Source organism: Dreissena polymorpha, chromosome 15 (genome assembly GCF_020536995.1).
Source record: "Dreissena polymorpha isolate Duluth1 chromosome 15, UMN_Dpol_1.0, whole genome shotgun sequence".
Taxonomy (NCBI): domain Eukaryota; kingdom Metazoa; phylum Mollusca; class Bivalvia; order Myida; family Dreissenidae; genus Dreissena; species Dreissena polymorpha.
The window spans coordinates 45859486-45886892 of record NC_068369.1 but is presented as its reverse complement, the minus strand read 5'-3'; the positions used below and the strand labels follow the sequence as shown (position 1 = coordinate 45886892).

Below are 27407 nucleotides of genomic sequence, written 5' to 3'. Positions count from 1 at the left end.
ACGCGTTGTTTAGTCAGTAGTAATAAATATTACAAAGCGCATTGTCTAGTTTTGCTTCGTTGCTAACACGAAAGAATGAAACTTTCAATCGCAAAACGTTATAAATGCCAAATATTTAGATATTATTTAAATAGCCGAATATGCGGTTGGCATCAGTATCTCATCATACCGTGTTGATTGTTGCTACTGTGATGGTTTTTGAATTTTTTTTTAATATCAATAGTTTAAATGGATTATGTTTAGAACAAACGTTCATTAAAAATACAATACGTGTCGATTCGTTACATTAAATGGCAGTGCGAATGATAAAATAAAAAAACATAATGTTGTAATGTTCATTTAAGTGTATATATGTTGTATTAAGTATGCATGCTCACTTAAGGTTTTTATTTAATCTTAATAAGTTGTGTGATAAACAAGACGCTTTGCGATACGGTTTGAATGGATATGCATTTTAACTTTTTGAAGATACATTACATACTTCGATGTTTTTAGATAAATCCTGTCCGTCTAACAAATGAATCATACTTCGCCAATATGAATTCTTAAATGTGTGTGAGCTATGGAAACCATGTATTCAGCAGCTAAATCTTTTGCAGAACTAGTATATACTGAATACCGTTATTATTTTAGATCACAATTTGCACTATAATTTCAACCATGGTTACATTTGAACTTTCGTTCAAGAGTAAACAAATGTTCAACAGTTGAACAATCTATGCGGTATCTCAGAGTGACACCAAAATCCTGGTCTCTGAACGCGCTTGTGAGCATGGGAAAAACATAATTCTGAACACTGTAGGGGCCAGGACGCAGCCTTGTGTAACAGGATATGGTTAAGATGACCCTCCGCTGTCCTGGACTCTGGTCTTCGTGGACCTATTGCTACAAGGCAATGCATATCCTGTGGCATCCGTTCTTGGCCATGATCTTCAACTGACCCTCTCTGCTTACGATTTTAAAAACGTTTGTCAGGTCGACATAGGTGGAGAACAGGTCACTGTTTTGTTCATGGCAACTACATGTCGATGGTTCCTCGTTTCTTGCGGAGTCCACAATGACTTTTAGGTAGGATTTAAAAATCAAGGTGAGCAATCAGGCGATTAAGCAAGATACTGGCAAGGATTTCCCGTGCAACAGGGATCAGGGATATGCCTTTGTGGTTGTCGCTTACCTGTGTGTTTCCTTTTCGCTTGTAGAAATGCATGATGGAAGCGTCTTTGAATGCCTGGAAAAACGTATCTTTCTCCCACATAACAAGAAACATCTGGTGGAGCCTGGCAGTAATTGCTTTCCCTCCCTCATTGTCCCTCCATCTGGGATGGCGACAGTATACAACGGACTGCCATTGGACGATAGGCGTAAAGCTTTTTAACTCTCAAGCATGCTGGCATGGTCATCCTGTCTTTTGTGGATGGGCACTTGGAGAGACAATTTATTGCCGTATGATTGATGCTGAAAGAGATATTCAGTATGTTTTTTTTAAAGTGTTGGCCAACCTTTCCACGATTTTCTCTTTATCTGCGATGAGAATGTTTCCGCTGAACTACGGAGGTGGGTTTCATCCTGAAGATCTGCGGCCGTACACTTCTGTCAGTTCGTTTTAGAATTTTGAATAATCGCGCTTCTTGTTATAACTTTGGACAACGTCGGCTTTTTTGCTGAGCAAAGCAACCATCATCTGACAAAGTTTGTATTGAAAAACATGTGTATGTTTTTGAACGTATGTTTCATTGCTTTGAACTTGGGGTAACTGAGGTAAGCTTGGTGAACTTGGTGTGCCTCATCAAATAAATGCATTATTTCCTCGAGGTTCTTCGAAGTTGTCCTCAAACCAATCCTTATGTTTAGTTGTTTGGGGCTCAATGTTGTTCGTGGTTATACTATAAATCAGCTCTCTGACAGATGCCATATCTGCCTCCACATTCTGACTTCACGTTGGTCTGCTTACAGATGGCGCTCTTTCTAAAGCTTGGGAATGTTCAAGCGTTTGGGGCCTTCTTCCCTTGTGGGCGTCGTTTTTGGCTGAATGTGCATTGTTAGCTTGTTGATGATTAGGCGGCGATCATCTATTCATTCGGCATGGACTTGGTCACTCGTACACCCTGCTTGTCCCTTTTTCTTACGAAAACAAAGTCAAGATAAATGTGCTTTGAGCGAGGATACATCCATGACGTTCGGTTACGGGGAGGTAGGCGGACGATCGTGTTTTATAACAGCAGCTCATGATCAGTGCATGTTTGAAGCCAAATAAGACTATTTCTGTAGCAGTGGCTAACTCCACAAGGACTCTCTCCCAGGTAATGTTTTCAGTGAAGACACTTGCACGTGTCTTCACTGTTTCTAGGTTAGTCATAATTGGAGCTTAGGCGTTTACCGTTTGCCGAGCCGTTGTTGTATTAAAACGGAGCCTGATATATTGCGAAACTATGGGGTGGTATTCTATTTAATGTTTATCAGGCCTCTACGTAAATATGTTAAAAGGAATAATATAATATTATCGACACGACTCTTAAATTTTATCGGGAATTAATCTGATGTATGACGTTTGAGGTGAGAATAATGACGTTATGTGCACTTGTGCTAAATATTGTTTAGACATATTTTTCTGTTAATGTTGATTTTTTCCTCACAAATATAACATACTGGTTTCGACCTGTTTGTTTTGCTGAATCTGATTTTAGTTAACCTAACGTATGACTTAATTGTTGATTCCGAACAGTTTGGCCTACCTTCCAACATTGACTGTTATAGATCGTGTTGACGTGATATAAAAAATAAAAACAAGAGGCAGTTTTATACCAGGAGGATATCATCTTAGTGGAATGATACAAATTGGGTTTAATATTTTCAATATCATATTACCATTGTATGTGCCTCGCACTGGGCGCTCCTTCACTCTCTGCATGACCCACAAAACCGTGTGTTTGGCCTGCAAATACAATTTGATTGAGGCCAATGATAATGGGTTTACTGTGTCATGATATGGTACGACATCAAAAGCAAACGGTACGTAGTATAACCTAGAGCTTCTTACATGATTAATGACTTACCACAATTACTGTATTATTAACTTTGACTGACCTTTCAATAGTTGAACTATAATATGTTTCCTACTTTTCTTTTCTGTTTGATATTTAAATAATTTATATAAACGACTAACGCACTATGATGAATACAAACTATATATTTGTATCAATATATACAACGAAAAAAGGAGCCTCTTACTGCTGCCGATCTATATTGATAATTATACTAGCAAGGTGATTAATACAGCAGCCGACCAACCGTTATCATTGCCATAAACAATAATTTCAATCACTAGCTTCATATTGAAACATCAAACGCTACTAGCAACAACGGTTTATAGTATTGAATAGTTGAAAATGATGTGTAACAATTGTTAACATTTATAGATCCAAAAAGAAAACAACAAAATACTAAACCACAATAATTATTGATAATGATCAGTCATAACCAAATTTACTGTATAAATTTGTGTTACCAACTTAAGCACTTTGTTAAAACAAATGGGCAGTATTTTGTAATGTTTGGTGGTTTTGGTTTGATATATTGCCCCATCCACACACACACTGCACATTAGGTCGCGCGAAGAAACATACATGGTATTGTTACAAACACGACCCAAGCTAACATTACTGTTAACAAATGTCAATGAAATATATCAATATCGGATGCACTACGCTACGTCAATTAATGGCTTCCTGCTGCTTTTGTGCAAACTTTATTTCTAGCATCTAGATACGGGTACCATCGACCCGTGTTTTAGGCCAATAGAAATTATACAAGTATCGTTCATTTGTATAGGCTGATTTTCTGATATTAAACGTAAAATATTCAAGAAGAAATAACGCCTGCGACGATTTTAAAAGGTTATATGTAAGAAAATAGAATGGATGCATGTATAAAATAGAACTCTTCGTGATTCGCCAGCGCTGGTGATTTACCTATATGTACATTCGAAACAAAACCTGACTTAAAATCGTATGTATCATTTTATGTTATGGCCGAATACTTTAACGGAAAACACGTATACTAATTTGGTAGAATATCGAAAAGACACGAAATACTTATAGAAGTATCGTGCATCACAACAATCACATGCGATCTAGTTAAATTTCATGTATGTTTCTATATCACAGTACGCAGTTCAGCTTGATGTAGCACGTGTGTATAATGCTATAATGCTATGCTTTATTTGTATTGATATTGAAGTTAGAGTTGATGTCGAGCGAAAACAGTTTTAGTAGTTGTTAGTGGTGCACTTTTAAGCGAGTAAAATAGCAATAGTAATTAATCGGTAAGTGTGTGTATGATGAACACCTCCGAAAATTCATATTTTCTTCTTCTACGAAAATTAATATAATGTACTCTATTTGTTCGTCCATTGTTTGCGAAATAACGTAATGACTAAAAAATGTAAACAGAACATCATGATTTGAAATTCACTGGAAATAATACGGTATTTTAAAATGTGTACTGCGGAAATGAATCTTTGTTTAGCATGGACGAGTAAAAATTACACATATACATAACTTTACCTTTGACTCAAAAAGTTTCGGCAACCCATCACTAGCATTCTGAAATAGCAAAATAAAAAATAAAACGTACATAACCTTTTCAAGATTTAATATTGTTTCACTGGCTTTTATATAACTTTAGCCTTCTTAAACCTTAAGTTTTGCTGGATAAAGATGAGATGTTTAGAAAGTGCGATATAGGAGTTGGAATTTGAATTGGCAACCGGCGATGTTCACAATGTCATGATAGTAGAGATTCTACATTCACGTGACCTGCACATAGACGTGGATATAAGTTTTTACATTTGGCTAGTGCTGTTTCACTACCAGAATCTTAAGTATAAAAATTCGATCTTATGTGTTCTAGTTCGTTTTTGCTTTTCCAGGTTCTAACAAGAGAATTAAAGTGTCAGACGCAAGAAAAAAAAAACACGTGTTCACTTAGCACTGGCAAATTTTAAATAATATACAACATATATTGGTCTGCCATAAAATTGTATTCCTTAATTAGTGGTGAATGTATGGGATTGATAAACAATACAGGCTAATTTCAATTGATGCATACGTTTGTTGTAATTTAATAAAGTATCACGAAAGCGAATATAAAATAAATTAAAAATAAAAAGTACGCATAACTATCAGCCATTGAATTAAAGTTCAACTTACACAGAATGTTTCGTATTGCCGAGCATCTATCCAGGCTGAATTCATGTCGACATTCAGTTGAACTAACGCTTCGACAACTTCTACATCATTGCGACTCAAAAAATAATTTAAGGTCAATGCGATATCATAACTCTGTAAAACACAAAATAAAAACGAGTGTTTAAGTTTTGTAACCAAAACGTACAAATATATGTTTCTGAGTTTCCAGTCAATCAACTCAAAGCAAACGTAGATATTTTGTTACACACATCCAATTAATGTGTGATGTTGTCATTTTAGGATTAAAACTTTATTAATGTTCTGAGCAATTATACTTCTACTGTAAAATATATATAAAGGTATGTGATTCCTATCAAATAACTGACTATTATTTGGATTGAGCAGAATGGGTCTATGAGTACAGAAAAATGTAACTGTGTCAAGGGTGAGATTCACGATGGTTCACCGGATCGGTATTTAAGTTTATGTTTTGTATTGTTTTTAGAAACAAATGTTACTAGGCATAAAAATACGTCGCATGAAGTATAAAGCTGTATATTCTGATGCTGCAAGAGCTTCAATTTGTGTAGGTTTTTGTGTATTTTACTCGTTTTCAACCTATTTAGTCATACCTTGTGTGCAAGTGTCATCCCTTCACAGGTTATATCGATTGTGTTGTTTATTTGTTAACTAACGATTCAACTATGCATTGGTATGACACCGATATGTATTGTTGCAAATTGAGTTGATGTTTTATCAATGACCTTAACATCTATTATAATGACTAATATACTGAACAATAGGCTTTTAAAATATTTCATAATAAATATTGATATCAATACATAGCCGTTAGATGTGCGCACATAAATTCCTCTACACAGCTGAGATATAATTTATCTCATTAACGCATTGCTTCTCACTCCGTGTTTTTTTTTTGCAATAACAAGTGTCATGTAACTTAACTATTACCAACTAAGATATGAAAAACATATCCATATAATTGATATCTAACATTGGATAACTATTATTTTTCCACGAAATAATAATTATAAAGTTTAATTCTCATGTACGTAGATAAGGTAGCTTTGTCTTCTAAGTTCGTTATCCAATGTGAAATATGGGAACTAGCTGTGTTCATGTTTATTCATAACATAACGTTGTTGCTGAAGATGACCGATATTAATACCATCATTAAATTGACGTTTAATGGATGCAACTCCAATGTAGTATGTATACTGGTTATGTATGCATGTAAGTGGATTAAAAATGTGGTGTTTTTTAAGTCTGTGCTCAGACGGGTATATCTTCGGTAGTTTCACCAACATCCAGAGTTATCTTTATAACAGTGTGTATTACCCCTGTAAAGAATATTTATATATAATAGCAATACAAAGTCACGCACGTCAATTATTAAATGCTACTTCCATTCACGTGATGCGGTGTTTATACTGTGGAAAGTGCTAGCGTAAAATAATTATTTATTTCTATTCTGAGATTAAAAACCACACCTTAATGATGAATGTTTATGGACCTAAGCGGTAACTGTATTGCATATGTGTGTGTAGTTGACCAAACAGGAAAGAAACATATAAATGGACGATTGTCTATGCTCGCGGAAAACCGGTTTAGCGCCATTGAGGGCCGGGAAAACAAACAACAAAGCGGTTCGTCAGATCAGAGCATGTTAAAGCAAGATTTTATTAAAAGAGCATTATATGATATATTGAACCACAAATTTTATGAACTGAGCTTCATCCGGGACGAGAAAGTGAATAACAGTTTAATTGTTGTACATATGCAAATTGCAAAAAGCACGCGTCAACATCAATTAACAGCTTACTGAAGATGCATTTACCACAAATGCTCAGTCTGATTTTATAGACTCTTGCATATACATCAATCGATATCAAAGCCAGATCAAGACGGAAAAAAATGATATTAAGGGGGTTTATTTAGGACTATGGAGAAAACTGCGCCAAAATAAGTTTAGACTTTTTGAAGAAAAATGATAATTACAATTTCAGACTTATTGAATAACCCATTGTATTGACCCTAGTTATGTTAACTTTGCTCGTGCACTGAACACTGTCACAAACATCCGCGCCATACCCATCTCAACAGACAAAATTAAGTGTATTTTAATAATAACGGTACCGTTGAAGCAATCATGAACACTGATTAAAGTCTTTGGAACACCAATTTATCAATCGATTTTCCCCTGAAATTCAAGATACTAGATGGCATCTTTGGTCTAAATATAAATTTATGAAAGAGCAAAATCCAAGATCATAGGTTCAAATAGTGTATCCGGCGAAATTAATACATGACGGGCATATAGTAAATGATGCATTACCAGAATTGGACACGTACATAAGATACCACCGGCTGTTAAAATGATCGAAATCGGACGCTTGAAGCCTACATTTAATCTGTCATGTCTAGGATTATGCCAAAGCTTGTCGCAGTAAATACTTCTCACTATAATAATCATCTTCACATCCGGGTTCAATGACGTTTTGATCGAAATTTGCAAATAACAGACGAGTACACAAACATTTTGTAATAATGTATCGTATAACAAAAATGACAAAGGGCCATAGTTTGTCAAAACTATTTTATTTGCGACAACCTTCTTACCAAAGTTATACAGCACGTATTGTTTGAACAACATTTGCACAATATTTGAAGCTGACTTGAAAACAATACTTTCTACAACTAAATTTCATGTAATGAAAAAGGGCCATAATTGTACCAACGATGGTCGCATACACAATGTATTTCTATTCATTCATGTAGAAAGTAAGGTCATTCAGCTATAAACGAAGAGTAATATACAAACTTTTTGGGGATTTTCGAACGTAGATACTCACGTTCAATGCTGAATGTAACAATACACTACGCAGTTCATTTGTATTAGTATATATCAAATGAAAAGAGCTTATGAAATCTGTTAAATTTAATAATAATGCTTATTATACTCAAACTCGATTTACAAAGTAAAACGTGTGTATGCTTTATGCTCGCGGAACATTCAATCGCAGGAGAAGTTAATATTAATTAAGGTAATTGTAAAACTGCGGTTGACAATAACTTCGTTTCGAATTTCAAGTTTTCGATTCCTCTAGATATCACAATGAAACTATACTACAACATTGGGGTTGTGAACGCGTGCGTTATTAACCGTTGTTGTTGCAAAATAAAGCGCCACTTCAATTTATTGCGTTAAAGATGCGACATACAGCGTACGAAGGTTGTGCGACATTGAGTATTGCTACCGACATTTAGCTTTAACCATGCGACATTAAAAGTCGGTGCGACATTTTACGTTACTACTCATAATGCAATTTTCAGACAGCGTTAACCCAAAGTAAAAGTTCAAAACACGTAGGTATATTAAGATTAAAAATTAGTACTTGTAATACTCAAACTGACTATTAACATCAAGAATCGAGTTGCATAAGTTATCTTTGTGAAAGTGACCTTTAACATACTAAACCTAAAGTCAAAATGGGTCTGAAAAAATCAAAAATGAAAGCTTAACAATGACAAGGTATGAATATTCTGATAAAAACTAAGTGTAACTGCGGACTTACCTACGGACATATATGGCATATGGATATTATCTACCCATCTGATGGGAGAAATCATCATATAGTTTTAAGCGGCGTTACTAGCTATTGTCAATATAATGTATTCCATTTAAATATTCACTTTGATTTATGAATATTCTTCATCCAATAGAACTTGATTATTATAAAATGTTTATCTTTTTATGTATCATAAATGCTAACGTACCCGTGCAAGTTACAAGAAATGCATTATTAAAGTCTCTGTCTTTGACGAAAACAATTAATATATGCTCACATAGCATCAGTTCTAATGAAAGAAAAATATTCAATTTAAGTGAACACTATCTTGTTGACAAATGATGTCTATGTAAGACAGGACTTGTTTGGAATAAAATAAGAATGGATTGAAATTGCGAATATACGTGGGTACCTAGTCAATTTATTCCCAAGGAATCATGAGCTAACGTATGTATAGAAACATTATTAGTCACACTCGCCAAACTTCATTATCAGTTACATTTTTACATAATCGTGTTTGTATTTCGATCGGTTATATATCCTCAGAATCAGTGCATGCAGTGAATTTTCTCTCGTGTGTTTGGACGGTTTCTTCAACGCATTGTTTTAAACTTAAAGCGTAAAATTATATCTTAAACCTGTATATCCTTTTCACAAGGGTACATTATACTAGCATCCGTAAATATTATACTTTCATCCATTCGATTTCCATCTGCACAGACCAGTCGCTTGAGAATGACAGCTTCGTTATGATCGTAAATAGCCCATTCCAAGATATTCGTTCTAGCTATCAATTAAGAATCACATAATTCGATTAACATTCGTTACATCATTTCACTCAAAATTGCGAACATTTCCAAATAAAACATAGCAAATGCATCGGGATATTGGATATGTACATGCTTACTAGACATTGATTATGTTTATAAAAATGTGTTCGCTTCATTCTAGAAATTCAATAATAATTTAGAAATGCTAATGATTATTGAGTTAGGTACATGAATATTATGTGTGGGATATCGTTGTATACTGGTAACTCACAGGGATCTTTATAAACAATACGGGTTTAATGGCTTCAGTGCGCACATGTCCATTAATAAGCAAAAAACTTGTGAAAACTGTCACTATAATTTTATACCATTGAATACATACAGTTAAACTTATGACATGTTTTATATGTTATATATTGTGAGGTTATTTTGCAGCTACACATTGGTAATTCTGAATGAGTATGGGTCATTTTCATTGTTCTGGAGCACTTATCACTTATTCGGCATTAAACAGCGTATCCTAAAGCGGTGACCGATATGTGTTATGTGCTATGTTAAAGAAATAAAATTTGATTAATGTGATTCCAATGAAAATAAACATTTAAAACACCAAACAGTTTTTACAAAGGACTTGTAAAGAAAAAAAAAGTTTATATGATGATTAATAATGTCTCAATTTAGAAAGTGCGAGGTTGTCAAATGCTAGTTAGATCTATATCGAAAAATGTAAAAGGGAAATGCTGTCAACAACAGTGAAAATTATCAATCGTGCAAAGATTTTTTAGATTATTTTAAATCTGTTAAAGACCCTGATTTGCATTATTATAAGCAAGACAAATACATTTTGGATTTTAATGACAGATAAATGAAAGGGGATATAGATCGTATGTTTGAAAATTTAAATTTGCCATTTACATGTACACCATTAAACAAAGGTAAGGCAGCGGGACTTATGTATAAGTTCAGTATTTGTTTTAGTATGGAACTTACTCTGATACGTTTTAAGAGCGGTATATGACTTGTTTAACAGTCTCCTTTTGAAGGAGCACTTTCCTGATTATTGATCGGATGGATAGATTGTTCCTTTACATAAAAATGTAGAAAAAGACTATGTCAATTATTATAAGGACATTACGCTGCTTAGTACTTTTGTTGACAAAACTGATTAATAGTAGATTAGATATTTGGACTGATACATATTATGTATTTATTGAAGATCATGCTGGTTTGAGAAAAACATGGGTACTGTAGACACTAATTGTATCCACCATTTTGTAATTAACCATTTGTCACAGAATTATAAAACGTAATATGTTGAATATGTGGACTACACTTAAGCGTTCGATTTTGTTGATAAGAGATATCATTTTGTAGAAACTAATCAACCTTGGGTTAAGAGGACACATGCTTAACATAATTAAAGCTATGTATAGAAATGGAACTTAAGGGTAAATATGGGCAATATATGTTGCATGGCTTTAATGGCATATATTTAGGTATGCTGAAATTATTTTAATACTTTATGCGGATGATATTGGTATAATGGCAGAAATTGAAGATAAGTTGAAAAAAGGGTTTGTTTTTAGAACAATACTGTGATAGATGGCAACTAAATGCAAGATCATCGAAGACGAAAATAATGATTTTTAAGAAAGGTGGTTAATTAAGAAAAAAATACAATTCCTTTAGATGAACTATCGGAAATTCACAGTCATTCAGATTGTCAGTAACTCAGTTATGTGGGTCTTGTTTTTACAACCTGAGGATCGATGAAATCAACCTTTGAAATTCTGTCAAGTCAGACATCAAAGCGCACTTATAATATAAACGCTTGTATGTGAAAAAACCCTACAATATCTGATAAATGTAAACTTGACTTATTTTATAGGCTCCCATTGCCCATTTTGCATAATGCGTCAGAGGTGTATGTTTGTATATGAAAATGTACTATACTTGTATACAACTTACTAGTAACTTGATCATTCGTTTGTTGAATACAAAACATTTGTGTGCTGTATACTCATGGACAATTGTCTATTGTATCGTTTAACAACAATAATGGCAATCGTCATATTTGATATTATTTATATAGTATAGACTTTGCTAATAGCGAGTACATTCTAAAGAACTGCAGATACACTATTACACATGTACACGTTTAACACCATTAGATAAATACATTTATATGTATTTTAATCAGACATTTTTGACACCAGATGTAACCGTCTATTAACGACCGAAAGTATCATTAAAAAGTATCAACCTATTTGAATTGTTAAAAAAAAACGCTATTGTATATTAACATATTAACATGCAAACTAACAATAAATTGTGTATTGTACGGAGGTGAATAAACGCTATAAATTATAAAAAAAATCATTATAATCATTAAAAAGTAAAAACAAAGATAATATTATTTTCGTTTTAGGGAAGACTAAATCAATGTTCAATACATAGCGACGTTCGAAGAAAATGTTCAATACGAGCTATTACGCACCTTCCCAACAAACATCCAATGTCATCTCCGCAAGCAGTTTGGGCATGTCGCTTAGATTTATGACCGCCAAAAGGTTTATTTTGTGCTGGTAAGTTTCTTGAAATCTGTTGATTGCGACATTTGGAATATTACTGTTTCGAAGCATTTTCATTTTGATTTCATTATTGCTGTCCAAAATGGCACTGTCTTGTCTAATAACCAACAAGAACTGTGTTAATGAGATTTCATTAAGCATACTTACCATTTGCTGTGTACATGTTTAAATCGAGTTCACATAATGTTGATATTTCAAGAAATATTACCGTTTGTGAGTATCCGAGTCGGTAGTGATTACCACCACGGAAGGTATGCCTTTTTCCATAGCAGATTTTACAGTTTCCAATGTGTATTGGTCATTGTTCAGAACGAGCTTGACGTGTGGGACTTGCATAACTGATTGGTCGTGGTATATTTCCCCTGAAAGTTACACACGTCAGTGATGATCTAAATGTACAAAGGCAAATTGGTTGGACTACTTTTGAAGAGTTGCTTGTGTTCTTTTGACGTTATTTCTTGTTGAATATACCAAATATAATTATGTAGCGGTGCTTTTAACAATTATATCATTTATTGGTAACGCTCTCCAGCGATTGATGTTGTATGGACTACACACGTGTAGAAAAAGAAACGTCCGCTTATAAATGTTAATTAAAAAACATGGGTTTAAACATGTTCATAATACTGTTTGATATTAGCGGGGCTTTTCTTCCTGATTTTGTAAAAGGTGCCCTGGTCTCCTCACTTTGTAAAAAGATGAGGCGCGAATTTTAACAAATTGTGAAAAAAAAGTCGCGAACTTCTGAAAATTGTGAAAAAACGAGTCGCGAGCTTGTGAAATTCAGTTGGTTAAGAATAAGTAAAAAATAGCATGTTTAGTTCTTGCATGATATTAACATGTCTTCACATAATGCAGAAAAATCATATTTGCATTGTCTCGACACTTTCTTTCAACAAATAACTACTTACATTTAGATACAAAATATTCTGATTGGTAAATTCTATTTAAAACCATAGAAAAGCCTAACCCGTGATAATATGTTGTTTCGTTTATGTCAAACATTCAATCAAATTGTAATTTTGAACTGTGAAATGGCCATTTTGGACAGTTTTAAGCACCAAAAGTCCGATTTTCACAGTTAAATATAGCAGTTGTTTGTCAAGTATTGTTGCCTTGCTAGATTTGTGAAATGTCCATGTTGAAATTGCGATATGGCTGCTCACGGCCATAATCTAAGAAGGAAACAAAGACCGTATTAGCGGTAAACATTTACTTTATGTTAATTTTGTAACCTGATAAAATTGATACAACTATTGTAAAATGTGTATGTTTGTGTCATTGTACTTATACTTGTGTTAACATAGTGTTGTATGATAGTGTAATTGACGGGAACGCGTCATTATATCGCAAATTATAGTGTGAAGTTGTTCGTTTGCGATCTACTAATATTAATACCATATTTTCAAAACCATGTTCTTGATCTAGTAAGCTTCACAAAATAAGTGTAATTTATCTACGTACGCGAAAAGAAAAACCATTTTCAGTTTCTTTATATATCATGTAATTTATTTGTTTTATTGAAATGAAATTTTAAAAAGTTAAAACGAAAAAGTCAAGCATAAAACGACGATAATAGACCTCTATCAGCGATACAATAAATATACACATTAATTGCACAACTGTTCCACGATTATCAAGTTCACAAGTTAATCGTTAAAAAATATGGATCATTCGGCCCAAAATATCCAGAAGCATTTAAACGCAGGCAATATACTAATATTAATACCATATTTTCAAAACCATGTTCTTGATCTAGTAAGCTTCACAAAATAAGTGTAATTTATCTACGTACGCGAAAAGAAAAACCATTTTCAGTAACTTTATATATCATATAATTCATTTGTTTTTTTAAATGACATGTTAAAAAGTTAAAACAAAAAAGTCAAGCATAGAACGACTATATCAGACCTCTATCAGCGATACAATAAATATACAAATTAATCGCACAACTTTGTCACAATTATCAAGTTCACAAATATATCGTTAAAAAATATGGATCATTCGGCCCAAAATATCCAGAAACATTTAAACGCAGGCACATTTGCATTACTCAGGCGAAATTTGTGAAACCTTAACACGTTGTTTTTGTACACGTCTCGTTGAGTGTTGTGTGATTAATTTAGGCGTATAAATTGTTTAATTATGGTTTAAAATGATTTTTTTAACTATATACTATTTGTATTTGATGTATCGTAGTCCCTACTCCGAGAATGTAAACGCCCAGTGAAGACTAATGTGGAGACAACAAGCTTGGAGTTGAAGATGCTTTGTGTCTATTTGTCAAACGCTCTTTTCAGCAGAAAACTCTCCAGATATAAATTAAAACGGTTCAGCAATTCGACAAGACCTCAAAAATGAAAATGATTGCCGACATACATGCTACATCGGCATATCATCGTCATTGTGGCGGTGATGGTGGTGGTGGTGGTGTCGGCTGTGGCGGCGGTGGCGGCGGAGGCAGTGGTGGTTGTGGTGGTTGTGGTAGTGGTGGCGGAGGCCGAGGCCGAGGCGATGGCGGCGATTGCGGTGGCGGTGGTGGTGGCGGTGGTGGTGGTGATGATGATGGTGGTGGTTGTGGTGGATATGGTTGTGGTAGTGGTGGCGGCGGCAACATTTATTGGACTTAATGAAAACATTTGGGAATCTATGTAAAGCAGAACTATATGGATAGGAGAGGCGTAAATGCCTAAAGGTACGGTAACAATTTTCATAAAATTAGTTCTCCGCAATCCAACAGCTATTAATACTGTATAATTGCATTGTAGCAATTCAAGTCATTTATCGGCAAGTTTTATTTACGTCTTTTTTAATGCAAAACAAACTCTTGTACTTCACGTACTACTGAAAGTTGAATCTACAACAACAACAACATTGATCAACAGATGAATGTATTTAGAATTTGATATAGGAGGAACCAAATTAGCTCCTATTAAAGTTGTTGATTTTTTTGTTTTACAAAAGCATTTCTTTGTTATTGAATGGAATGTAAAATTAAGTTTAGATATTTTTCTGACTAAAAAAGAAATGCCAAAAAATGTAAGTGTTTTTTAATTGATTGACTAAACATTACAAATAGTACGAATGTTTTGACATTAAAACAAAAGCTTATGAATTTTAATCAGCGATCTAAACAAAGAAAAATGTTATAGGATGAATAAAAACAATTATATATTTTAAGTGCTTTCTTATAATTCGTCTAAGTACCAAGCCTATATCTTTAATTATGCATAGTCAAATCGTATTAGTATTGTAGTTGTAGTATTGGTAGTGATTAACCATGATTGTTATAGTTCATCCTAACACTGTTTTATGCGCACAAGCACGTGATTGTTAATCAATCGCGCAACTTTTCAAACACGACAGCCGCAGTCAGATAGCTAGACGCAATTTTTATTTGCTCAGCATTTATCAGCTATATATACATATATCTGCAGGTTTTTCATGTTTCATTATTATTATTATTATTGTTATTATAAATATTATTATTATTATATTGGAACACTATTGTCTTGTTAAACATGTCGTTGCGGTTGTATTGTTTGTATTGTTATATGTTTGTTATTGAAATGCTTTGTCATCTATTCCTTAACATTAATCCATTTATCTGTATTAAATAATGTAATGCTATTGTTAAAGATTAATTTCATATATATTGTCTGCACGGATAATAACACACATAAACCTCAACCGTTGTTGGTAGTTATTCTCCACCCAATGCGGCTGCCGAGGCCGGCAACAATGGCGCCCAACGTGTATTCAACGTGAGTTCCCCGAGCAACATGACAGCGAGCGTTTTCAGGGCACTCTAAGAAAAAATATAGACTTCTACGAGGAAGGCGGCATTCTATATGGCCACGTTTGAATTGTCCATGGACCCACCATTAAATTAAACACCGGGCTGTGAATAGATTACGTAAATAAATAACATGCTTTAAAATTGAGCTCAATACATATGATTATCGCTGATTATCGATACCACTACGCTATAGTATACTAGCCCGAGGATCACGCTTTTCGTCGATGGATTAAAGACCGGACAGTGTAATATTACTGCTTTAAGAGATTTGACACCCATTTGTGAATTATATTTTATAAACTCGTTAGTGTAATTAGCTTCAATCTAGTACTATTTTCCTTAATTACATGCTTATTATTATCATTCCAGTGTATGATATTATATATGTTTTTATTATTTATTAGAATTGTTTAACTGTACGTGAAAATTGGTCACTGCACGACATGGCTACTAACGTTTCCTTTAACTGTGTTTCAATGATAAACTAATCCGTATACAATAGAGTATCGTTCAGGTAGCGTAGTTATGTACACTTGAATTCTAGTGGCATTGTACAGGTGAACTTTCGTGAAATTATAATCATAATAATTCCAGTGAAGGGTACTTGAATGATTAAAAATGAGATACTTGTGACTTTGTGTAAATTCATGCGTAATCTTAAAAGGGTTGTGCTGAACGTTGAATTAATTATTAAGCATTGATTGTGGTCTGATCCACCTGTTTCAATGATAAATGCAACACATGTTTAACTTTAAATTAGCGAATTTTGCGAAAAAATACTTGCAAGGTCGCGCGTTGTTTACATCGCGTATTTTAAACCGTTTGCGTTGTGTTCAGCTAAGAAATGTACTTAAAACTTTAAAGCCTAATGCATGCGTGCAAGAAATACTCAAAATATTGTATACATATTATGGTGATATCAAGACAGGCCAAAGTGTAATGGAACAATTTTATAATGCCAATAAAAGAAAAGGACAAGAATATATCGACATGGGCTATACGGTTAGAGACACTTATCAAGATTCATCACAATCCTGAGAGCGAGATTCTGGAGGCATGGAGAAAGATACTAAATTGCGAAAAGCAACCAGGCTTTTCTTTGAAACAAACATAAGGAGGAACAAAAACCATATGCCTTGTCCAAGAAAGTTCCGTTTGTGTGGACTGATACGCAACAATTGGCTTTTGATTACTAGAATACCTCGAGTTAAAGTTGGCGATATCGTGAACATTATACGATTATATGTATGGAACCAAGTTAGACGTGGTGACAAACGTTAACGCTCTCACTAATGTCACTATTACAGCCAAGTTAGACGCGTTGGATGTCCGTATTAGCTAATTTTGAATAAACAATGCTTTCCCTCCGGGCATCAGAATTCTGATGCAGATGGACTCAACAGAATAACCGTGGATGCCAATACTGTAACTGCGTTCACTACAGTCCTGATGGCTAACGTCGAAGAAGAACTTCTATGTTTTAGTATAGCTGATCCCTCAAAGAAAGCAGAACTTGAACAAGAAACAATTGTACCAGATGCCGTCATGCAAACACATGCTTTAAGTTCAAAGGATTGGTGACGATCTTAACTGTCTGATAAAGTTATTGACTAACTCATTAACTTTATCAAGCAAAGCACCAGGACGACAGCTCCGCGAGCATCGAGAATATTTCAGCTGTACATGAGTACCAAAGATACTGAACACGTTGGTACTGAGAGACGGCGTTCATTATCGGATAGCCAATAATGGGAACCAGTTATATTAACAACGTATACTACCGGAACATTTACGGAATGAAGTGTTCCGTGCTCTTCACGATGATCTAAACCATCAGACTCGGGACAGAACTACGCCATTAGTTAGTTAAACAGAGATTTTACTGGCCTGGTATGGACACTGTCATCAGTCGCAACGTAGTTGTTCTAGGTGCATTTGGCTAAAGACACATGCAGAAGCAGCCCCATTTGTCAGTACAATGTATTCAGACATCCGCTTCTATGGAAATTGTGTGTTTACGTTTTCTCCGTCTCAATAAATCCAAAGGTGAATATTCTCGTTATCACTGACCATTTAGGCAGATATGCCCGAGCTTTTCCTACCAACAACTAGACGGCTCATACCACCGCCCGTGTCCTTTTTGATTTTTTTTTTCGTTCACTACGGATTTCCGGCAATGATTCATAGTGATAAAGGAACCAGTTTTATGTCCAGCTTCACTCAAGAGATTTGTCAACTTGCAGGCGTATATCAATCCCGGACTACTTCGCATCATGCCATGGGTAATGGAACGGTCGAGGGATTTAACCAAACCTTGACACAAATGTTGAGTACACTCGAAGACGATAAGAAAAGCAACTGGAAGGACTGTGTAAGTCCAATAGTGCACGCATATAACTCGAGTATCCACAATAGTTCTGGGTACTCACCTTACTTCGTGATGTTTGGTTGCCAACCCAGGCTAGTAGTGGATGTGCTTCTAGGTCTGCAAACTAAAGATATTGGTGCAAAGTATAAGAAATTATACGCTCGAAAACGGCGTGAACGGTTAGATACTTCATACCACAAAGCTGAAGAGATTGCTTATATGAGAGCGGAAATTAACAAGCGCCAATACGACATGAAGACAAGAGATGCTAAAATTCCACCTGGAGATCTTGTCATTGTGCGAAATGTTGCATTAAAAGTAAAACAGAACATTGCTGACCGCTGGAGGGATGACGCGATAGCAAAACGCAAAATCGCAATATGTTATTACTATTTGGACTGGACATTAACAGTAAAGACGGTGTTCCTCATTCTAAAGACAAGCACAAACAGAGTTACCTGGTACCACGATATGTCATTCTACAGCGAAAAGTCGTCGGTGAAATTTAATTTGACGACGAACAATTGTGTGTTGACGAGTTCCACTTCTGTTCCGCTAGGAAACGGAATCCGCCTCAATGGAGAACATCTTGCGATTTCATGTAATGATTCAGTAAACATCGTGGACTATGACAAACTGTATTGAATAAACCTTGACCGAAAGTGAAATGATAAAGTGTATTTAATTGTGAATATACATAGAATAACGTTAGTATGTAATAATTGTGTGTTGTTGTTGTTTATTATTAGTACGCATGCCTTTAATTCTTTGAAAACTGCTTTATGTCAGTTTTCAATATCATAACGTTTATGAATAATAAAAATATATATAGTTTTGACTATATATGTGTTGACTATATATGTGTTTGTTATTTATATATTCTGATATAACCGACTTCTGACATGCTATAAGTAAAATACGTTTGAGCATATTTGTTTCAATATAACAACCCGATCGATTTATTATATATGGTTGATAAACAGATTTGAAATTGATATTATTTGAAATGTCGGAATGCCATTTATACACCGGGTCATATTTTTATCGGATGAATAAAAGTTCATCTTATACATGTAAATCTATATTTAACAGATAAATATTTGTAAGCATCGAACGAATCCAAAACGTATTTCGGATTGTGTGAATGTGTGTTTGTCATGCATAATTATGAAAACAAGTTATTCGATTTCGTAAACTTTGTTTTTGGTGAAAGTGGAAAGCACTCGATACCATCGTTTAAAAATGTGTGGTTTAAAATCAAACTGGAATAACGAATAGAATAACAAAACAGAACGGAATAGCATATCGTTGTTATTTTATTATAATAAGCTTCGGATTTAAGTTGTTGATGTAAGTTTGTCTTTTACTATAAAATTTTACTGTTCGATGAATCCTGTTAAAGCTCAAATAGATGCATTTGTTTTATCTATTATATTTTTTCTTAATTGTGTGCTACGTGTCGTTAAAATTATGTTCGATCCTTTCGTTGATTTGTAGTTAATTTTATTGATTACCGTTGGCTGAGACTGAATTTGGACGCCATTTTATTCAGTTGAAGCCGCGCGATCCGATTCTTATCAGATATGAAAAATCGGCCCGGCTAAGCGAGCCGATATAAATTATATTGGCCCGCTAGATACGAACAATGGCCCGCTCGCGACGCCATTTTGTTACTATTCATAGTAGCGATATGTAAAATTAAATAATACTATTAAACAAACCATTTTTGTATTTGATTAATAGGAATAACATTTATCTTCAGACATAAGGTGTAATCAATAGATATGAAAGTTATGACTTCTAGCTATAAAACATGTGTGAAGTTAGCCTATTTAGCCTATTTTGTCTATTTAGCAAGTTAAGCACATAGGTTGTTTCAAACATTCTTTTTAGCCTATTTAACCTTTTTAGCTGAAACATTAAGCTTATTAAGGCTTTTTAGCAAGCTTGGTACATAGTTGAAGTTATCCACTTTTTCGTTATTCTAAAAGCAAGCGGGTATCCAACTTTAAGGGCCCTTTTTTAACAAACAAGACTTATCGCCAAGAAGCGACCTAGTGCACGCTGTCCTCTCGTAGGCCGCCTGTCTGACTAACCAATTTCTGCCCGGGGTTTTAATTAGGGTCAGCCTCACATCAAATACAGCTTACAAAGCGTATAATTCGCTATTAACATGGCGAATTGATATGCACCTTTTAGGGTCTTTTTTGAAAAAAACAAGAGTTTACCACCAGAAGCGACGAAGTGAACAATGAACTCCCATCGACTTCCTGTCGGGCTTACCTAGTTTCGGCTCTTGGTTTAAATAAGGGTAGGCATCACATTAAGCCTATCAAGCGTATAAGGCGCTAATTACATGGCGATTGAGTATACAACTTTACGGGACGCTTTAGGAAAAACAAGTTATCTCCCATAAGCGACATAGAACATGCTGAACTCCCGACCGCTGCCTGTCCGGCTGACCTAGTTTTGGCCGTGCATTTTTATTAGGGTCGTTGTCACATACAGCCTATTTAGCTTATTACTGAGTATGCGATTTTAACATGGCGAGTAGTTATGCACCTTTAAAGGCCGCTTTTAGAAAAACAAGAGTTATCCACCGGAAACGACCTAGTGTACGCTGAACTTTCGCCGGCTGCCTGTCGAGCTGATCTAGTTTCGGTCCTGTGTTTTGAATAAGATAGGCGTCACGCATGCACATCCTTTTTAACGTATTAGGCGCTAATTACATGACGATCACCTTTAAGGGCCGCTTTCGGACAAACAAGAGTAATCCATCGAAAGCGACCTAGTGAACGCTGAACTCCCGTTGGCTGCCCGTCAGGCTTACCTAGTTTCGGCCCGTTTTTTTTATTAGGGTCGTTGTCACATACAGCATATTTAGCGTAATATGCGCTATTTACATGACGAGTGGGTATGCACCTCTGAGAGCCGCTTTTCGACAGACTAGAGTAGTACCCCGGAAGCAACCTGGTGCACGCTGAACTCCCGTTGGCTGCCTGTCGAGCTAACATAGCTTTAGCGCGGGTTTTTAGTTAGAGTCGGCATCACATATATCATGTAAAACGTATGAGGCGTTCTTCCCATCAATTTTATGTTGGTGTAATGTAACCGAATTCACGCATGCGTTGTGTGCTGGATCCCGGATTTGTGTTAACGATTATTTCTTCGCGCATGCGTCGCTTGCTGGATCCCGGATTTGTGTTTACTATTATTTCTTCGGGCATGCTTGCTGGCTTTCGGATTTTTTTCTGTGTTTGCGTTGTTGTTGCCTGGTTCTTGACAAAGTTTAGTTAAAATTAAATTATGCAAATGCATATCTTAAACTAACTTAATTCAAAAAGACAAACAAAAAAATCTAAGCAATATAGTGCACACTGGAACGTCTTAACACATATTTTTTCAGCATTTAATATGATAATGATTGATATTTTTCTTCAGACATTTGGTTTTAAACTTGGTTCTAACCTCAACAAAGCAGAGATAATAATGATTATCCGATAATAAATAAGACAAACGCACTGTGTAAAGACTTTATTTCAACCCGGCGGCCGTAAGTAACTTTCCTCAATCGACATAACAAACCTTGAAAGAAAACAGTACTTTTGACGCTTAATTACATAGCTTTTATTAAAATGAGAGACGACAATCTAAGCATTATAAAGCCACCTTTGCACGCCTCAAATTTGATCTGTTTTTCAGCATTTTTGTCAGCGAAGTCTTGTGCAATTTCGAATGGTTAACTTGTAATATATGTATTATGTATTTGTATGCACGTATCCTTGCTAAACAAACTACGAATTGATGTTAATTTACCGAAACTACTATTTAAATGAATACGTGTATTGGATTAACTTATTTGAAGTGCAAAACGTTGGTAACGACATTAATCATCTTCACATATTGTTCGTTTTAACGTTTTAAAACATTATAATGTAAACAATTTCATCCCTCTTCCCCCCTCAACCACTAATATATGCGTGTCCGCAATTTTTTAATTCATTATATCACACCAATTCAAGTCCGTGCCCAAACTCCTTCAGAGTTATTTGTTCCTCTTTAATGTAAGAGCGGGTAAGGACGTAAGTGTATGAGGACTGTACTTTGTGTTGTGATGACATTTGTTATGTGTTTTATGTTTTTTTTAATGTTTTTATCATCTTTAAAATATGTAAAACATTATAAGGTACCAGCACGTGCTATCCAGGCAAATGGCATCCGGAAAATCGACGCGTTTTTTTGGTATTTTCGGACAATCGTCACCTCGTAAATTTGTCGACTAGGACAATCAAGAACCGAATAAATTGTCACCTAGACAATCAGCGCCCGTTTAATTTAACACCACAGACAATAGGCTTCCGAATCATTTGTTTTACCAATAAATATTGGTTGCAAGGTAAAAGTAGTTGAAAAATATAGCGAAAAAAGTAAAAAAAAGAATAATAATTATGATAATTATATTTAAAAAATTAATTTCAAAACTATAACACTAATAATAGTTTTAATACCAGAAAATGTATTGTTAAATATTTAAGTTCAAGTTAAAGCAGGTTTTTATTGTATATTATACCAAAACAAAGGTCAATATTTAATACTCAAATAATCTGTCATGGATGATTTAAACATAATTGCCGAGTTTTTATAATTCGGATCATTACAATTTGTAGGCTAAAGTTGAATTTAAACCTAATATACATAAGTTAATGAAATAGTTTCATTACAAATAATTTACTTTTAATATGACTATATGTATACGTGCCAATTTTTACTCAGATAATATAAATAATAAGCAATAATTAAATACTATTTATTTTATTGTAAAATTTAGAATTTAATTGCAGAATTTTGTTCAATATTAGTTATCAAGCAATTAAGATTTTCTATTTAAATATTAGATTATTTTGAATCGAATTTTTGTGTAAAAAAAGCCACAACAAATTGATTACATGTTCGATAGATTTCCCGCACTTAAAAATCTTAAAACGAAATAAAAATATTTTTATTTTTATTTTGCGCACGCAGCAACTATTTTGTGCTCCGCACATATTCGTTCAATGATTTAGTTTAATTTAGCCTACGTATTTGACGATATAGGCTGTTATTACGCTTTCCGATATTGATTGGTTTATGGTAAAAGAATGGCGGCGTCCGTCTGCCTCGTTGTTTCAGCGAAATTTGTTAACGGAAACGTAATTGTTCCGCCAGTTGCAATCAATCATCGCATTACTGATGATTTTCGTGCTTTGTTCCTCGCAGCACCATCTGCATCGGGTTACGAAATATCACCAGAATGCGTCAATGCGGTAAACATTTGTGGTAAACTAGGCGGTAGTGATAAAATCAAAATGTCGAAAACTAACATGCATTTTAGCGTCGCAGTGGAATTGGACAAAAAGTTGTCGAGTTTACGATAAACAATGAGCGCTTTCCTAATCCTAGTATTAACAGTGAGCCCGATGCTTTCAAATATATGATGTCGAAGTCCAAGGTTTATGTCGACATTCTGGAAAAGAGGAAAACACTTGGGGCGCCAAGAAGTTTGTTCAAAAGCAAAACGTCAAGTAAGCTCATTCAGGCCTTCAACCATTTCTTATTTGTTTTGGTATAAAAATGACACCAAAGCAAAATTATGTTCATATGATCTATTAGTGTTGACATGTTGTGATTGAAAATGAAAAATCATGGATTGGATTAAACAGCAAATGCTTTAACTTAAAAAAAATATGCGTTTAGTATTTACAAGTTTTACTTCTATTTCTACAGACTTTATTTGTTTTGCCTTAAGATTTAAGCTGATCCTAGTCATTTTTGATTGCATGTTTCTTGGAAAAGTATGTTGTTTTTTATCCCCGCCTTAGGCGGAGGGATATTGTGTTGGCGTTTTCCGTCTGTCCGTCCATCCGTCTTTCCGTCCGGAACTTTTGTGTCCGGAGCCATATGTTGGAAGTGTTTTGGCGGATTTTATTAAAACTTGGTTTGAGTATATGAATGGATAAGATGATGATGCAAGCCAAATGGCATTGTACACCATCTGTTAATAACGGAGTTATGGCCCTTTGTTTCCTACAATAATGCTTTTGTGTCCGGGGCCATATTTTGAAAGTGCTTTGGCGGATTTCATTGAAACTTGGTATGAGTATATATATTGATTAAAGTATGATGCACGCAAAATGGAATTGTACACCATTGGATAATAATGGAGTTATGGCCCTTTATATCTTGAAAAATATATTTTTTGTGTGAGTCCTGAGCCATATCTTGGAAGTGCTTTGACGGATTTCATTGAAACTTGGTATTAGTATATATGTGGATAAGAGGATGATGCACGTTGGCGTTGTCCATCCGTCCAGAAAACTTTTGTGTCCTGAAGTATATTGCCCGGGATGTAAATTCAACAAAATTGCTTGTTTAAATTGATTTGATTAAAAAAATGTTCTCTCTTATTGTTGTACTACTTTTGTTATAAATATAACAGTACTATTCAATATACTAGAATGTATACTAGTCTTTTTTGTACTCAAATTAGACCAATATATGCGCTATGTTAAAATATAGTATCAGTTTATATAAACAATATGTGGGTTTTTTTCGCTTTTTGCTCGCCTGCGATTTAAAAATAAAGGAATAACAATAAAATAAAATGTTCGCTCACTCGCTCCATTTCTGGTTGGCTAAAATCCATAGAACACATCATCAATTTGTTATGGCCTCAGAATAATTATAAGTTCAGGCATTTAAAAGTACTATGTATTTTAAAATATTTATTTTTAAAGTTCTTAAAAGTGAAATGCAATGCTATTAAAAATCCTTAAACATCTTTTCATTTTTCGAATTCAGTGCATATGAAAACGTGTTCGCTTCGATTCAATGACGGTGTAATTAGCGAGAACGAATATGACAAAGTCGAGAAATTTCTCACATTCCGATCTACTCGCCATTTTTACCCAAACTCGTAGTGACGTAGGTTTGACCCGTGTTCATTCGCCCGCAATAACAAACCGGCATAATTAAAAACGGCTTTGGATGTGAAACTTCTCGCAAGTTTTGTAAGAACAATTAATTAAAATGGATATTGATAGTGACTGTGAAGAATTTCTGTTGAACCGTTCTTGTGTGAGACGGAGTTAAGTGACTGTCGGTCAGATTTTAAAACTTAATACAAAACTTACAAAATATCTCGATATTGATTGTCAATGTTGACGTTAAGCGCGAAGTATTCAAGCTCCAATCAGTAATAACAATGGACGAGTGTCCGTGTCGTGCGCGTTATGTCAAGTTGACGTCGCAGCCAAAATAGAGGGTGGAAATACCCGAGCGGTTTACGGAAAACAAAATCATCGTTTTTAGTATCAAAACATTTAAAATCATCAAATCAAATTGTTTTACGATAGGTTTTCAGTCATTTCTTTCCCTTAAAGTTTTATTTTTAAAGCAATGATATGTTGTGAACATAACGCTTTATTGATAGTACATTCCGTCTCTTCCCGACGATTTACTGACCCATCATCGACTCTGTAAGTCTTGGGGGATGCACAGCGTAATTTTAACTGGGGCAAAAATTAGTTCGCATCACCTTACACTGAGAAGTGTTACATCCTGTACTTCAAAGACGCGGTGATGATGCAAATGTTTTCGGGTATAATGCTCTCACCAGCCAATGGAATAAATGAAGTTTAGACATGTGGGTCTGCTGGAGTTCTGTAAGGGTCATTTAAGGTGAAACGTTGGGTTACACAGCAACGTCGAATAATAAAAACAATACATTAATGATTGAAATTCACATACATTTAGAACATTCAATGTAATTGCAATCCGCGCTTTTATCAGTGCTTGAAAACTGTAAATTTAATGTATTTGTCATAATAATTCTTCAAATGAACAACAGCAATAAGACCACTGTAAATAATAAGATTTGAACGTGTACATTATTTGACAAGTACTGTAAAATGTATTAAGATTATATATGTTTTCTTTTACTCATATTTCCTAGTTAAAGAGCTGTTGCATTGTTGCCAGTAAGTTACCCTAAACTCACGTAACCAAATACCACATGCGACATCAATTATAATGATAAAAGCCAATTTAATGTTAAAAAGTCTTTTCCTTTAACCAAATTTACATTTATAAAAGTTAACGGTTATTTGAAGCATATTCTTTATTTTCGAAAGTTTTTTTGCTCCTCTGCTGTACGTACACTATTTTGTTTCTATACTTTATAATGTGTGACACGCGTTCAGAATATTGTCAAAATATCAACCTGTAAACTAGTTCTTTTGATAATTTATAAAAATCAAAATCTTGTTTGTCCGAAAGCGGCCCTTAAACATGCATATCCACTCGTCAAGTAAATTACGCATAATACGCTTCATAGGCTGTATGTGACGCCGACCTTTATGACAACCCCAAGCCGACAGGCGGCCGACGTGAGATAAACGTACACTAGGTCGCTTTCGCAGGATAACTATTTTTGTCAAAAATCAGCCCTTAAAGGCGCATAGCCACTCGCCATATTTATAGCGCATAATACGCTAAGTAGGATGTACGTGATGCCGACCTTTATTAAAACCCCGTACCGAAACTAGGTCAGTCCGACAGGCAGCAGACGGGAGGTGAGCATGCAGTAGGTCGCTGCCGGGTTGGATAACTCTTGTTTGTTCGAAAGGGTCCCTTAAAGGCGCATACAAACTTGTAGTGGTAATAACGCAATTGGCTTGTAAATAGCCTGTTTAATAGGCTGTATATTTTATCCTATTTAATTTTTACTAAAAAGGCAAAATAGGTTGGTCATGATTTATGATGTAATATGGCCTTAAATGCTTAATATGCTGTCCGTTCGAACTTTTTTAATAAACTTTCGGAACAGGCGTATTAAGGCTAATAGACTGCTTTACAGGCTAGAAATGATGTATGTTTCAACATATTTAATAAGAGTTCTTAAAAGCTAAATAGACTGAATATGTTTCTAAATAGCTTCAATAGGATGCGTGTTTCAACCTATTTAAAATACTTTTTAAATATAATACATAAGTAGGTAATATTGTTTAACAGTTTGTGTACCAAACTTGCTTAATATGGTTAATAGGCTGAAAAGGCTGCTAAATATGCT

The 27407-nt window shown here is 34.6% G+C and overlaps 1 protein-coding gene and 1 long non-coding RNA gene across 2 annotated transcripts in view; both read right to left on the bottom strand.

Annotated features, from left to right (window-relative positions):
• Positions 1-1933: 1933 nt before the first annotated feature.
• LOC127859723 (uncharacterized) overlaps positions 1934-27407 on the bottom strand; it is a 248848-nt gene continuing 223374 nt past the window's right edge. Inside the window, exons 10-13 of the mRNA XM_052397230.1 lie at positions 5208-5339; positions 4563-4601; positions 2866-2932; positions 1934-1971 (exon numbers count right to left, since the gene is read on the bottom strand). Coding sequence (XP_052253190.1) covers positions 1934-1971; positions 2866-2932; positions 4563-4601; positions 5208-5339 — 276 coding nt within the window. The remainder of the gene's footprint in view (positions 1972-2865; positions 2933-4562; positions 4602-5207; positions 5340-27407) is intronic.
• Positions 11952-12490, bottom strand: LOC127859428 (uncharacterized). The gene is made up of 2 exons (XR_008039382.1): positions 12343-12490; positions 11952-12231 (listed from the first exon to the last, which is right to left on the bottom strand). It is a non-coding gene; the product is annotated as an uncharacterized LOC127859428 (long non-coding RNA).